The sequence below is a fragment of the Lygodium microphyllum genome, chromosome 9 (assembly GCF_053477565.2).
Source record: "Lygodium microphyllum isolate KBCC chromosome 9, Lygodium_microphyllum_v1.1.10, whole genome shotgun sequence".
NCBI lineage: Eukaryota > Viridiplantae > Streptophyta > Polypodiopsida > Schizaeales > Lygodiaceae > Lygodium > Lygodium microphyllum.
The window spans coordinates 2,960,557-2,975,928 of record NC_141143.1 but is presented as its reverse complement, the minus strand read 5'-3'; the positions used below and the strand labels follow the sequence as shown (position 1 = coordinate 2,975,928).

Sequence of the window (15,372 nt, the reverse complement as noted above, 5' to 3'; positions counted from 1 at the left end):
GCAGGAAGAATGTACAAATGTTTCAAAGGTGAGAAGATTTCTTGATGCATGTGTCTTCTACCTTATTTGGATACCACATTTCTGTTGAGAATCAGCAATCACACTCAAATAGCCTCTTTGTATGGAATCTCAGGGTCAAGGATATGCAGGCTAACTTATCCCATATGCACAATAGTGCCTACTGCAGTTTCCTACTTTCCTATAAAGCATTGTACTTGCTTCCTTTCTTAAGGCAATGATAGTACTCTTTTCATTTCAGTAAAGTGTCAATGTCATTGTCCACATACACAAGATTGTGTTTATGAGTCCAAGTCTCAATCTTGGAACCTAATTCACTTGTGTAACAAACAGTGTCCATTCCATCATGAGTCTACACTTCTCCTTCCATCCTCCATAGCTTCCGGTTATGTCATGCTCTAGATCCCGCATTTCTAACATGGTATCAGAGCCCAGTTGGGCATGGCATTGCTTCTCTAGCCTCTCTTGATTCTTCTGAACCTCCATCCAGCTCAATGTCAGCTCATGACTTCATCTCCCAACTCTACTCTCACTGAAGCTTCCATGGCAGCCATAGCCAGCAGCACCCTATCTGATTGAACTGCTTATATCTCACTCCACAGGTCAAATCTCTTACAGCTTCCTTCTGGAAAAGTATTCCCCAACTCATAAAGCTTCTCTGTATCACATCAATCCAGGACATTGGACCATCTGGAGCTCAGCATTGTGAAAATCCCAAATCTCTGTTCTGTGTCTGCCATAGCCAGACAGGACCTACCTTGCTTGGAGCTTCCATAACTCTTCAACCAGGCCATTTCAGCCCACGATTTCTTCTGGAGAGTTGTTCCTCTGCTCAAGGCGTTTCATCTTGGCACAACAATCAATGACATTGATGCTCCCTGGCTCCAGCATTGCAGAAATTCGACCACGCTGTCCAGATCTGCGCCGAATCTGATCGCGGCACCTGCGCGCCTTATACTGACCACGATCTGCACAATCTTCATGGGGCTTTGGTAGCCCATGACATAAGCTTCCTAGATATGTAAAAAGTTTTAAAAATGATGCACTGTAGCTCCTGCAATAAGCAAAAAACCAGGCCCCTGTCTCAGAAACCCTAAATCCACCATAGCCAAAAGCTTCAAAATCTTGACATTTTTCACTGTTTCTCTCACTGGAGTTATCAACAGTGATTTTAATCACTGAGCAATACTCTCTGAAGTTCGTTAAAGTACTGTCACTCAGATCTGACGACATCAGCATCAAATCAAGAAGGGGAAGATCACTTGGAGTAAAAGACTTTTGCAGATTTGGTATTCATTGACACTCAGTTAGTGCTTTTTAGCACTTGTGTCTCTCAATCAATTCTTCTGTTGCTCAAATCTAATAAAGTCTGAAGTTGATTTGCTACTGTTCCCGTAAATCTAACATGGGCAAAGACTCGCCAAATGCTCGATTCAAAGGAGTCGGATTCCACACTTGGCAAACCCGCATCAAGCTCATCCTGATGAAGAAGGGTCTCTGGGCCATCACAAATGGCAAAGAGAAGAAACCTCGGGACGCGGACCTTGCAACTACTTGGCAAAAGAATGATGACAGAGCCCAGGCCATTATCAAATTGGAGCTAGATGATAGTTATATCCATCACGTGGATAACTGTGAGACCTCACAGGATACATGGAAAAGACTTGACACCCTGTTCGGTGCACAATCTAAATCATCAAAGTATGGTCTCCTAATTGAATTCTTCAGGCTTGAAATGAAGTCCAGCACATCACTTGCCACACATCTTAATTACATGGAAGGACTCCTAACCCAACTTGCAGGAATCAACATTAAAATGGATGAAGATGTTTGCATCGGTGTTCTACTTAAGAGCTTGCCTCCTGAATATAATAACGTATCAACAACTTTAATCAACATGCCAAATCCTGAGCTTGTTGATATCCAGGCATCACTGTTAGAAGAAGAAAAGAAGCTAAAAACTAAAGAAGAACCAAGTACCTCTAGAGATGAGCATGCATTATATGTTGGCAACAGGTACAAAGGCAAGAAAGATCAGCTCTTTTGTGACTTCTGCAAAAGGACCGGACACACCGAGAAGTTCTGCCACGCAAGAAAGAGATCCCAAAAGGCCTATCTAGTCGCAGTCAAAGAAGAAGAAGAAAATGAAGCAAAGGAAGATGAAGATGAAGACCACCAGGATCGGAAGGACAAGACTCATCAGTCCTTGTACTCTCATAATTCTGATAGACTGTTTTAATAGCCTTGTATTTTCCTTGCCCTAATGTTTCCTACCATAAGCTTTGTAAACTCCTTATGTAACTTGGCATTACAGTCCCTGTACACTTTGTGAGGCCCCTGTTACAGCCTCTGGATGTCCACCATGTTTATGGTACCCACACTTAGCTTTTTCTGCAACAGCCTCTGGTGTTCTGCCATGTCTGTGGTATGCCCACACTTTGCAGGTGGTTCTCATTACAGCCTCTACACACTTTGTGCCTTTCCTAGTTGTGATTGAGGAGGGGTGTTGAGAATCAGCAATCACACTCAAACAGCCTCTTTGTATGGAATCTCAGGGTCAAGGATATGCAGGCTAACTTATCCCATATGCACAATAGTGCCTACTGCAGTTTCCTACTTTCCTATAAAGCATTGTACTTGCTTCCTTTCTTAAGGCAATGATAGTACTCTTTTCATTTCAGTAAAGTGTCAATGTCATTGTCCACATACACAAGATTGTGTTTATGAGTCCAAGTCTCAATCTTGGAACCTAATTCACTTGTGTAACAAACAGTGTCCATTCCATCATGAGTCTACACTTCTCCTTCCATCCTCCATAGCTTCCGGTTATGTCATGCTCTAGATCCCGCATTTCTAACAATTTCGCCCATGTTGCTGAAAGTCTTTATCAGCTTGTAAGAAAGGGCCAAAGGTTTCTATGGGGAAAAGAACACACTCAGGCTATTCGAAAACTCAAGAAAATGTTGAGTTCAGCCCCCACTTTAAAGAGGGCTAACTACTCCAATGGACAACCCATTATACTCACAGTGGACACACGTCCTATTGGAATAGGATGGGCAGTTGGTCAAGACGACCTTGAAGGCAACATATATGTAATCCGCTTTGGAGCAAAGGTTCTTAATGAACAACAAAGAAGGTATGCTCAAATTAAAAGAGAACTTTGGGGAGTCGTAACTGCATTAAAATGTGACAGGGAGTACTTCATGGGAGCACATGTTATAGTTGAGACAAATTGTCTTCCACTCTTAGGCATGATCGCCAATTGTTCCACTCCCGACATAGCCATGCTAAGATGGATAGCCTATATTAAATCCTTAAATCCTGAATTGAAACATATTGCAGGTAAAGATAATCCAGTTGCTGACATGCTTTCACGTGCCAAACTCCAACATGTACTAATTGAGTGGCCGACTTTTCACATATGTCACATTTAATGTTTGGAAAATTCCTAGGGAAATGTTAGCTACCACACCACTTACAACAATTAAATCTTCAAGGGGCACCATCTTTAGGGCATCAACTCCCTATCAAATTTTTCTACTTCTTAAGAAAATTGACATCAACATCTATTTGCCCGTATTGTTTGGTGATCATGTCAATGGAGTGCTTCATCATATCCTTAACTTTGCTAAGGACATTCGAGGTACTTGACTCATAGCCGTAATCGTCTACCTATCGTTCCATTGTCCTGGCCACTTGATTAGGAATTGGCTATTGATTCCCTGGAACAACATTAGGACTTATTGTTTGGCCTCCAATACTAGGCAGAGCATGGATAAAGAATAAATGATGGATAAAGAAGAATCTGAGTTTATCAATGATGTGGTTAATGTAGATACAAATCTGAAAACAGCAAGTTTAGCTGAATCTAATATTGATTCAGCGGTCAAAAATACTGGTACAACAAAAATTACAGCAATAACAACAGGTTCAGCGGCTAAAACAAATGTTACATCAGCAAGGAAGGATAAAACAACCAAAGAAGGACAATGGACAACTAGTAAACAGCATATTCAATGTTTTGTTATGGTTTGTTCACACTTTAAAGAAGAATATTATGCAGATGATTGGCTAAAAATTGGCCAATTTTTGAGCACTATGACAAAGAAGAAAGATTGGACTAATGAAGAATTCAAGAGAATCAAGAGAAAAGCTTATGGTTTTTTTCTTAAAGATGGTTATCTTTGGAGGCATGCGAAAAAGAAAGGAAGGGCGCATGTTCGTGTCTTAGGAGACGAAAAGACACAAAGACAGGTCATGCAAGAATTCCATGAAAGCCTATTGGCTGGTCATAGAGGCATATGGGGCACTTTTGCCAAAATAAAAGAGAAATTTTGGTGGCAAAACATGTATAAAGACATTGAGCATTTTGTTGAGTCTTGTCATGTTTGTCAAATGTATTCTATGGTAAAGCATAGAGATGGGCTTCAGCCTACCTATCCTTTATCCATTCACTATAAATGGGTTATTGATTTAGTAACCATGCCTACAGGAATTTGGAGCATGAGATATCTAGTACTTGCTAGAGAAGATCTCACAAATCAAGTGGAAGAAAAGGCCTTAACAACAAAGTCCACTCATGCTGTTTGTAGATTTTTACTTGAAGAAGTATTTTGCAGGTATGGATGTGTTGCTAAAGTAACTGTAGATAGAGGGGAATTGGATGCTGATGAGGCTTGCCATTTCTTTGCTCAATTGGGAATTAAGCTATCTCTTACTTCAGCCTACAACCCTGAAGACAATGGTAAGAGTGAAAGAGGTTATCAACCAATTCTTAAAGCTTTAGCAAAATCATGCAAAGGGAAGTTGAGGGAATGGCCTAAAATGCTACTTGAAATGGATACCTCTTTTCATCAGGACATTGATCAGAAGTGCTTCTTCTTGAGTTTATGCACTCATTTTAAACTTGTTTATGGGCTGGAATTTTCTGTTTTAAAACAAGGCTGAAGCTAAAAATATGCTTCCTCAATTCATTTCATGTATTTTTGGCCCAAATCTTGAATGCATTTGAATCTATCAATAAAATACTTGTTCCAAAGGGTTGAAACACATCTATGTACTTGAAATAAATGCCATTAGATCTTGCATTTGATATTCCAAAATTGAATTGAGAATTTGAAAATATCCTTTATGATATGATGCATGTATCCAAAAGCATTTGATGTAATCAAGATAGACTTATTTCGTCCGTTCATGTATGAAGTACATAGTGAAAAAGCTTGAACTCTTCTTCCGTACCTAAATCATTTCTAAATCCCGGATCTTATTAAACCCCAATCTATTTCCCCTTCCTGAACCTTAAATCCTAAACTCCTCTTCTGCACTAAAGCCTCGGTGGTAGACCTTCAACCCTTAACGCGACGACAGCGTGCCACCAACAAAACGCACGTTCCTCTTTAATACGAGTCAAAATGCTCAAGGATACTTCACGAGACTCGACCATTACGTCAAACCGCACAGATCGGTTTCATAAGCACCTAATTCTATCGCACTTATTAACCTTCCTATATAAATCCGACCGGAGTATCCATCTTAAAGCACCCCACATAGACCGCTCTGTGAGGCTTCCAGCCCCCCATATCACAATTCTCGGGTACGTACGCAAACTCATGGACCTTAACGCTATGGCCATGTCTGTCCCTCCCCGCGAGGACAGTGTGGGTCTCACTACGAGGCGTCGAGAATCCCACTATGGCAAAGGCAATCGTGCCGCCATCACCGACACTGGTTGAGCTGTGCTCGATTGAGGCGTCACCGACCGTGCTATTACACGGTCCATCCCTGTTCCTCTCACTCCCATTGTGTCTAGTCACCTGGGAATTTTGCCGTGCGACGACCGAAGCATACGTCGTCGTGCTCTGTCTTCTCCCGCGATAGAACCCTTGATCGTGGGCTAATGCACCTGTCTCACTTGTCACGTTTGGTAATGGTATAAACACGGCCCCCATTGGGATCGCATCTCCTCAATCCCGAGAGATCGCTAGGGTAACGACGCTGGTTGGGTACCTAGGACTTCCATTCCGATCCTGGTACGCCTGGGAATTAGGGTTTCCACCCTCTCCGTTGCCCCGGTTTAAAGTCCCAGCTGGCACAACTATCTCTTATGCTTTAGGAACACTTCTCGTTCGGGGGGAGCACTTTGTTAGGCAAACCCACCCCTAGGCCATTTACCTCGCCTGGCTCCAGGTTTTCACTTTTTAGTTTAGGGACTGGTGAGTAGGCGATATCCAGTCCGCCACCCCGGAGCATCGTCACCTCTCACGGGCCAACACCCCCTCGCGGGGCCTCGTGTTCCCCAACGCATTGAATGTCTACTCCCCTATGACCAGTCCCCAAATCATGCCAATTTGTCTCATGTTTCAACAAAGCCACGCCCGAGACCTTGAACTCATTACAAGAACCAACACCCACCCGCTTAAGTGCCCAAATCTATGCAGGCACATAAGCAAAGTTCGAGTCGAGGTGGCAAGCGACCAGCATCCCTATGAAGCATGTGGAGGGAATGAAGTCAAGTTCTCGCCCTCACTTGATCTTCGTAGCTCCACGGGACCATGTGTGCTCGAGTCCATTTCCTTAAAAATCATCAATCACCCCCGAAACGGACCTGTGCATTAGGCAGTTGGATCGCCCCCTGTCTCAATCCGGTCGCCTAGGTCGAGTGCTATGACGCACGTTGGGATCTCGTGGCATCAACCCTGTTCTTGAGGGTTAGCCTTGGTTTCTCCGAGATCCTGCCTATTTGTCATCTGTGGCAATTTTTCTAGGACTAGGTCCTCACCCTTTTCGAAGGTCGGACTTGGTTTCCTGACGTCTCGGGGTTGCCATCCCCTTGAGCTCTTAAACGGATCATGAGGTTTCGTGTTGCCCCTCACCCTTTTCATGCTGAGTCCCGGGGGAGCATTTCATGCTTCATCCACCCGAATTCTTGTCTCGCCACTACTCGTGGTTGTAGGGCACTTCACTTCGGGCAACCAAGCTTGTCTTTTTCCTCACACAGCGCACTGGCATCGTTCCACTTACTGGGTATCATCTTCTCCCCCAAGGAGCCTCAACAGGAGTGGAGTGTCAATGCGGCGAGTTACCACTCCGTTGCGTATCGATGTCTTGCCACGGGACATTTTTACGGGTCCTCCCCTCCCGTCGTGGGTTTTCTAACCCTTTGGCCTTGAGGCCTCACTTCACATTTTACGTTCCTTCCGTATTCGTGACAAGCTGCACACTATCTTTCACCAAGAAGTCGTTGGCATGTTGAGATCCATTCTGCCCGCTCCCACAAGCCAGCTCTCCTGTTTGGTATCATTGAGAGGGAGGGTCCTGCATACTCTTGGGTTACCAAGTTGGTTTCACAACTCCTTCACTTGACGTAACTCATCACTTCTCGGTTACGTGGCTTTCATGACGAGATGTCCCCGTAGGGGCATCCCAAGTCATTATGGCCTATCTTTGAAGTGCTTTGGCATAGATGCGCAAGCCCCGCGGCGAGTCTCCGGCCTCAACTTCCTTAAAATCCCAATGGTCTATTCAACTTATCGGGGTACTTGGAGTTAGCCTAAGTTTCCCTTGGTGAAGGAAAAAACCCTGCTGCTTTTCCAATTTTTTTGGGTAAAATACGCCCAAGTATTCATAATCCACCTCTCTACAGCAAGAGTATACAAAGCCCGATGCATACATCTTGCAATAAGGTAGGAGTGGGCATCAAACATGTCACCACAAACACTATCTTACTTCTTGAAAAGATGCATTATGGTACTCGTCGTACTTTTGAACCCACCTCATTCAAAGCACAAGTTGAGACCAAGTTCAAAAGAAGGCACGAGTTCATGGCTCACCGGACTCTTTCGTGCAACAAAGGATTCCCTTTGCACGATTCGCATTAGGGCATGAGACCTTGGCTGCACGTCACCACTAGCTTCCTCGCTCACCTCAAAAGTGACCGAATGGAGTCTCCATCGATTCTTCAAGCTTATTCCTTGCGTCCTACAGGAGTGTCTCGGGTAATTCCCCTTGGCGGTCTTGCCAGCACCATGCCACTTAAGAGGGTAAATCGCGCACACAACACATACTACACTCCTCTGCGGCAAGTGTATACGAGTACAAGACACATCACCGTATACTCCTTGCAATTGAGCAGGTGTGGGCATTAGACATGTCACCACACGCGCTACTCAATTTCTTGAAGGGGTGCAACATGGCATAGTTGTATCTTGAATCCACCTCGTGTTATCACGAGTTGAGACCAAACTTGAAGGAAATCGAATCTCATGGCTCACCGTTCACTTTCGTGCGGCAAGAGAGAACTCTTGCGCGACTAGCATTAGGGTGTGAGACCTTGGCTACACGACACCACCTGCTTCCTCGCTCGCCTCAAAAGTGATTGGATGGAGTCGCATTGTCATTCCAACCCGCTTGCTTCCTAATGGAATGTCTCGGCTATGGTGATCCCTTAGTTTGGACTTCTGAAGCCCATAAGGAATCGCATTGTCATTCCAACCCGCTTGCTTCCTAACAGAATGTCTCGCATATGGTGATCCCTTAGTTTGGGCTTGTGAAGCCCGTAAGCCGGGTGGCCGCGACAAGGCAGACCACCATGCACCCGAACCCGTCAGATCGCCCGACAACCCTCACCACCGACGGAATGAGCGCAGTGGGACGTTCATCAAGGCACCCGAGAGGGAAGGGCGAACCCTTCTCGTCCCCGCGCGACAAATTATTCGCACTCTAGCAGCGGAGCCTTGCCTCATCTTCCGAGCTGTGCAGACTTGTCTGAACTGGAATGTCCATGCAAGAGGTACAAACTATAGAACAAATCCTATTCAAGAACAGTGAGAACATTGACAAGGAAAAGGCGCCCACAAAAACATATGGTTTAGAACAATTTGGTGCAATTGTGACATGAGCAATCGTAAGTATCATTGTGAGCCATCGAATGGCTTGGGGGCAATTGAGTGTGTCTAAACATGCCACATTCATGTGACCTAATTCATAATTGGAGCAATTGCATGGGCAACATACATGAGCCTACAAACATGCCATTAAACTTTGAAATGTGTTCAAGCTAATGGTCAAACAACAATCTTTCACACTTCCCAAGGGGTCAATGGTGAGTCGTTTCTTAATACGATGTCAAGGACATCAAAAAAGCACACTTTTCTAAATGTAACTAGTCTATTCCTCATTTGTGAAGGCATAGCTAAAGACAGTAGACTTGCTTTGCTTTGTCTCCATTAAAAGCTCCCATAATAATCTCTATGAAATTAATTCATCTCACACACCACCTTTATGCTCAAAATATCATTATTATCACTATGGAAACACCCCCTCTTAGATAGCAAGTGTTTTGTCCTCGTTCTAGTTCTCATAAGGATAACTCTTCTTGAAGCAACCAACTAAATTCTCAAAGGCTAAAATACACAACTATTCTTGAATGATTTGCAGAAGCCTTCAAAACAGTGTAGTGTCCAACATCTGAGCATATGTAACAAACTTTCACAGCCTTTATATTCCAATAGGTTATGTAACGTTGGACCCTTTTGTACTTTCCAAGCCTTTATATTCCAATAGCTTTATTCATTGATTGATTGCTTGACAGCAAGTTTACCAAGCCTCTTATTCTGTCTCTGGTTCTTTAATCGACTGCTTGACATTAGGAGCCTTTGTATTCCAATAGCTTTACTCCCTAAACTGACTCCTTCACATTGAGCACCTTAGTGCTGCATTTCTTACTCAGCCATGTCTCATTTAACTGCCTCACTGCATCTGCAAAGGCCAGTTCAGGTCATCCATCATGCTTTTATCAACATCCCTTACATGCATATATACACTGCCAAACAAGTTATTTACTCTTTAGGTGTCGTGTTATTTTATTCAGCTCACCATCGTGAAACTTTCATAGAGAAATAGACTTTCAAATGCAAATACTATTTATGCATAAAGAAATGAAGTCTTTCATGCAAACGCAGAACATATTTTGTTCAGCTCAGCTCACCTTCATCGACCTCGCATTAGACATTAAACTGTGGAGATTAGAAACACAGAAAAGGGAAAAACCTGTCTGCAGACTGACTATTTCAGGACACTGCTGAGATCAAACTGCAAAATTTCTTCACAAAACTTCAACAGGGTGGGATCCTTTCAGAATCATTACATCCTTTAATCCCAGAATTTCACTACCACAATTAATTTTCCAACAGCAGGTGACAATTCATATAGCCACAACAACACAAAATAATCATACAACAGTATACTCTTGTTATATATCAAAATAGGTCACAAAAATTTTACTCCCTGTTAATGGCTAATCTGAGTAAGCTAGTGTAGTTCAGCTTCAAGCTATCAGTGATAAGATCATTAGTGAAGCTCCACTTTGAGTAAAAACAAAGCAACTGCTTCGAGCCTTTCTAGCTCTGCTCTTCAGGGTCCCAAGAAGTAAGGGCTAATGTATGTCGGCCCCCACATGCAATGTATTTGACAAACCAAGAACCAGAGGTGTCCTGACTAATCTCACTTATTCCATCATAATAAAGGTGTGCTCTGCCATTCATGGAACTTGCCTTTTTCCTCCCATGATGCAGCATTACAGGTACCTTAACAGGGTGTCCAGTGGTCACAGCTCGATCATACCCCAACCGTCCATGATCCGCTCTTCCAAACTGATGATCATGAAAAAAGTAGTGTGAGAAAATTCAATAATGCAGTACATTGGGACACATTTTACATAGGTGTTCTTCTTACAGAGAACATCCGGCCCGTGGATGACAAAGCCACAGTGTGTGTCCCACCACAAGAGACCTTGATGTATCCAGAATAAAGAGTCAGTTTCAAGCACAAAGCAGCTACATCACTTGAGAGGCTTGAATTAGTTAATGTCTCAAACCTGGACAATCGTTTCATCGTCGAAAAACTGAACTTTCTGAGGAACCATCTTACTGCTCTTATCATCACCGAAGCCTAATCTGCCATGCTCACCTCTGCCCCATGCATATACCTGCAAAACTGACCCGTCTAATTTCAGTTTCCCACAGCTTAAACCCACAGGGGACTATTTCCAAGTACCTTTCCAGTCTGCAGTCTATATCAACTTGCCAGGGGCTTATAAGAAGATGGGAGTGTAAAGGAAAACTTCAATTACATGCACGAACAGTAATTTCCACTTTTTGAAGCCCAAAAAAGCAAAGAGGGATTGCAGCGCACCCATACACACGTGCACACAGGCGTGCACACACAAACAGGCTCGTAGACATAGAGGGAGATGGGGGCAGGAGAGCACTCCAAGTCTGTCAAGCTCCCTACTAGGCTGTGTGCCTGTGATTGAGGTAAAAACAGCATCAGAAACTGAGCACAGAAAGAATTGGATTTGGAGTTCCCGATAACCCTCTCTCTCTCTCTCTCTCTCTCTCTCTCTCTCTCTCTCTCTCTCGTCAAGGGTAATTGTATTATTTACCAAAATATATCTAAAAAGTACAGCATGACCAAGAGTACAAATACAAAGGGACTAGATGGTCTGCAGGGGAGTCAAAGAACTGCAGTGTCCCAAGAAAGCAAATCCTATCAAGGGAGAATACCCAGCAGCTAAATCATGTCAAGCTGCCAATGAAGGTGGCCTCTCAAGCGGACTATATAACTCTGCACTCCAGAAGAAGAATCGAAAATGAATGCATTTCTCATTGTCCATATGTGCCAACAATCCCAGAAGCATAAAAGGTGAAAGTGCACTTTCACATCAAGCTGCACAAGATCCACAAACTTGGATGTCCAAAGACCCAGTCCTTTGAAAGCATCAATAGGCCTACCAATCAAGACTAAATGGCTGACAGCAACGACCAAACTTTCCTCACCACTGGACAACAAAGGAACTAATGGCGAGAGGTTTCCACAAATCTCACAAAAGAAACGGCAGCCATTTTCAAGAAGCCAAATCGATGAACCCATCATCCAATAACTAGAAGCATCCACAACCTCTGAATCTCCAAAAGTTTATACCTCCCAAGTGGGATCCATAGGGATGAGACCAACTCACAAGCTGTTATTCAAGAACTATCAGTAACTTGTGACCATATTGCTATTGAGAAAGGAAAATCCCTCTCTCTCTCCAATAGCTCATGGCCAAGAGAGAAGTGTAACTGTCATGAGCTCATGAATTTTAACTTAATGCTGGGATAATTAAGTTGTGCACATGTTATGCATTAGTCAGATTAAGTTGAATGTGGGTCACGATGACCAACAATCCTAGCTTGGGCAATGGGACACAATGGCAGAAGATGTGGAGGACAAGTGCCAATTGTTAAGATATTTGCAATCACACCTATTGTGGCCTCTTTGTATGAGGCAGTTCTAGGCTTAGGACATGCAGGCAGACTAAATCCCATATGCACAGAAAGGGAAACTGCTACTTATCCAACAACTATAAAGCGTTGTACTTGACTACCACTTTTTGATATATGGAATGAATACAATGTCATGATGCTTTGTACTTTCAGTTAAGTGTCTTGCCTTTGTCAGCCCTACACAAGATTGTGTTTATGAGTCCAAGCTGCCATCTTGGAACCTAATTCACTTGTGTAACAATTTGTCTCTACTTGTCTATGTCATCATGAGTTTGGTCTTCATCTTCCATCCGCCATAGCATCTGCCATGCTCTAGATCCCGCATCTTTTGACATGGTATTAGATCCCAATTAGGCAAGGCATGACTCCCTTCTTTGCTCTCTCAGTACCTCTTAACCTCAAGTCAACTCAACCTATCTTCCTTAAGCTTCTATAACTTTCTCTACAGGGCATACCTCTCCAAGCTTCCTTTTGAAGATTTATTCCTTGACTCCCAAGGCTCCAAGGCTTCCCTACATCACATCAATCCATAATATTTGGCTATCTGGAGCTCAACATTGTCACTTCTATCAGTTGCTGCCATAACCTCAGTTTGTGGTCTGCAGGGCATACCCTTCATGGAGTACTTGGATCTCTCTCCAAAGGCAATATCTTTACAAGACTCCTAAGGATATCTTTCTAACCTCAAGGCGCTCCCTCTTGTAGCCTTAAAGGCGGCATTACTGCTCAACCGGCCCGACATTACGAAAATTCGCGATCGCTGTCAAAACTGCACCCGTTCACGTTCTCCAGATCTGTGCGTCACGAATCAACAGTGACCTAGACGATTAGCATAGGGCTTTTATAGAGCATAAAGAGACCTTCATTTCCATTTTTTAAAAAAATTCAAAATGATCCACCATAGCTCCTACAATTAGTGAAAAACCAGGCCTGGGTCAAAGCCCTAATCCAAGAAGCCATAGCCAAACTTGCTAAAGCTTCAATTTTCTTCATTTTCTCACTCCTCTTGGCACACTCAAGCTCCTACCACTCTGAATTGAGTAATCACTCAATGTTTAGCAAATATTTCATCAAGCTTTGGAAGATTTGGAGAAATCAAAGCTCAACGAGACAACATCAGTGCTACTACAAGTCTCAAGCTCTTCAATTTCTCACTCTTTTCAATCAAGTACAGTTGCTACCATTCAAGATCTGCTACAACACTCAGTCTTCCCACAAATATTTAATTGATTTACCATCAAGGAGGGGTTTCAAGCCGAAGGGGTAACATCAAACACCAAGCAACAAGAATCATCATCTTCAAAACCATAATATCTTTTAATACTACATAGTAGGATTGACACTACCCCATCACTTGTGCTTCTTAGCACATTCAAGAATCAATTCACTACTAATTTATCTCAGATTTGAAGCTGATTTTCAATGACAAACATGAAGTTTTTCATGAAGATGTCATTCATAAAGAGAAGTGCAATCATTTTTACTCACTTGTACCACATAGAAGATGTACTTTATCTACTTGTATGGAAAAATGGAGTTGTGAGAATTCAAGTGCCATCAATGTATTCATTTGAAAAACTTGAAAACATGGCTACTACCTTGGAGAAAGTAGACATTTTCGCTGCCTCAAAGATAATGATATCTTTGCTTGAGGGGGACATGGACATGAAGACTAGGGCAAGCAAAGAAGACCATGAAGAAAAGGACCAAAAGAGCAAAGTGAAAAACAAGTATAAGATCAAAAAAGAGCACGCTCGACTACACCGACAAGAAGACTTACAATAAATTGAAGATCTATGCGAAAAGAAATGCTGAAAACTCCAAGGTCCTGACAATCCTTGACCCAATTTTTTACTAGACTTTTTAGCCTTGTAATGCCTAGCCCAAATGTCCTTATCATAAGCTTGTAAACTCCTCATGTAGCCTTGTACTACAACCTCTATATACTTTGTGAGGCCCCTGTTACAGTCTCCGGATGACCATCATGTTTGCGGTACCCACACTTAGCCTTTTCTACGACAGGCTCTGGTGTTTTGCCATGTTTATGGTGTACCCACACTTACTGTGGCCTCTTTGTATATAGCTAGATTTGGGAACCTTCAAAAAAACCCAATCCTCTTCTTCAAAGTCTAAATGTTATCTTTTCTCGTCAATATAATTTCTTGCGCCTTACAAAAGTTATCTTTACATTGCTTGATAAGTGCCTCCATCTTCTTGAGCTCTTCTGTAGCTTGGGTTTTCATGTCATCATGAAAGAGGGTTGAGGGCACTTGAATCTTGTATTCATATAATGCTTCAAATTGTGGCATACCAATACTCATGTGACGAGTATTATTGCAACAAGACTTACCAAGATATAGTGATTGATCCCAAGTGGCTTGTGTAGATCTTGGTCAAAGAGATTGAAAAGCCCCTTGGGAATGACTTTTGGCATCATGGGGGTTGGGGAATTCAATCACGCAATGATTTCAACTAAGGTTTGTAAAATGTTTCAACACTTTCAAGTTCATAGTGCTTAGAGATTTAAAAGTGAGGCTGGGCAGTGGCCAAAACTTGGGCAAGGCCAAGTATTTTTCAATTTGTCAAATTAAAAATGGCTGGAAATTCAGTTGTAGAGGCTGAGTTTGCATGGGCAGGTTTGCCACATGGCATTCAGCCATGATCAGAGCCATGCAAGGCCAGAAAAGGGCTAGGAAGGGCAGTTCCGCGGGTGGGACCACAATCAGCACAAGCAAGGTTCGCCTGATTTAAGCCACCATTTTGGCCAAGTTCCAACTGACAGCAGCTGAGCACTGATCTGCAGCAGGCGACTTAACTAGAGACCCAACAAGGGCTGGTGACAGCTGTTGGAGACAAGAGGGGCACAACAGCTGCTTAATGCATAATTTGGGGCAGGCGACTGCTGCTGGACTATTTTTGGGCAAACAATCTCCCCCCCTAGTGCTTCCACACCTGATGCATGACCAATCTAGTATTCTAAAATGCCTGCCGGGTCTTTGGACTTGAAAGGTTCCTGCTGGGATTTTGCTGA

At 43.1% G+C, this 15,372-nt stretch overlaps 1 protein-coding gene and 1 non-coding gene across 4 annotated transcripts in view; both read right to left on the bottom strand.

The window, feature by feature from the left end:
* Positions 1-8,615: 8,615 nt before the first annotated feature.
* LOC148030758 (small nucleolar RNA U3) lies at positions 8,616-8,850 on the bottom strand. Its single transcript, XR_015692055.1, has one exon. It is a non-coding gene; the product is annotated as a small nucleolar RNA U3 (small nucleolar RNA).
* Positions 8,851-9,220: 370 nt separating this feature from the next.
* The window catches only part of LOC148030757 (ultraviolet-B receptor UVR8-like), a 59,823-nt gene continuing 53,671 nt past the window's right edge, over positions 9,221-15,372 (bottom strand). The window contains exons 10-14 of one of the 3 annotated variants that reach the window (XM_087684265.1): positions 11,209-11,319; positions 10,892-11,002; positions 10,750-10,806; positions 10,602-10,667; positions 9,221-9,774 (exon numbers count right to left, since the gene is read on the bottom strand). In XM_087684265.1, the coding sequence (XP_087540391.1) occupies positions 9,766-9,774; positions 10,602-10,667; positions 10,750-10,806; positions 10,892-11,002; positions 11,209-11,319 (354 nt within the window). In that variant the 3' untranslated portion in view covers positions 9,221-9,765. Of the gene's footprint in view, positions 9,775-10,243; positions 10,668-10,749; positions 10,807-10,891; positions 11,003-11,208; positions 11,320-15,372 lie in introns of those variants that run through there. The other 2 variants (XM_087684263.1, XM_087684264.1) reach the window with 2 other exon arrangements.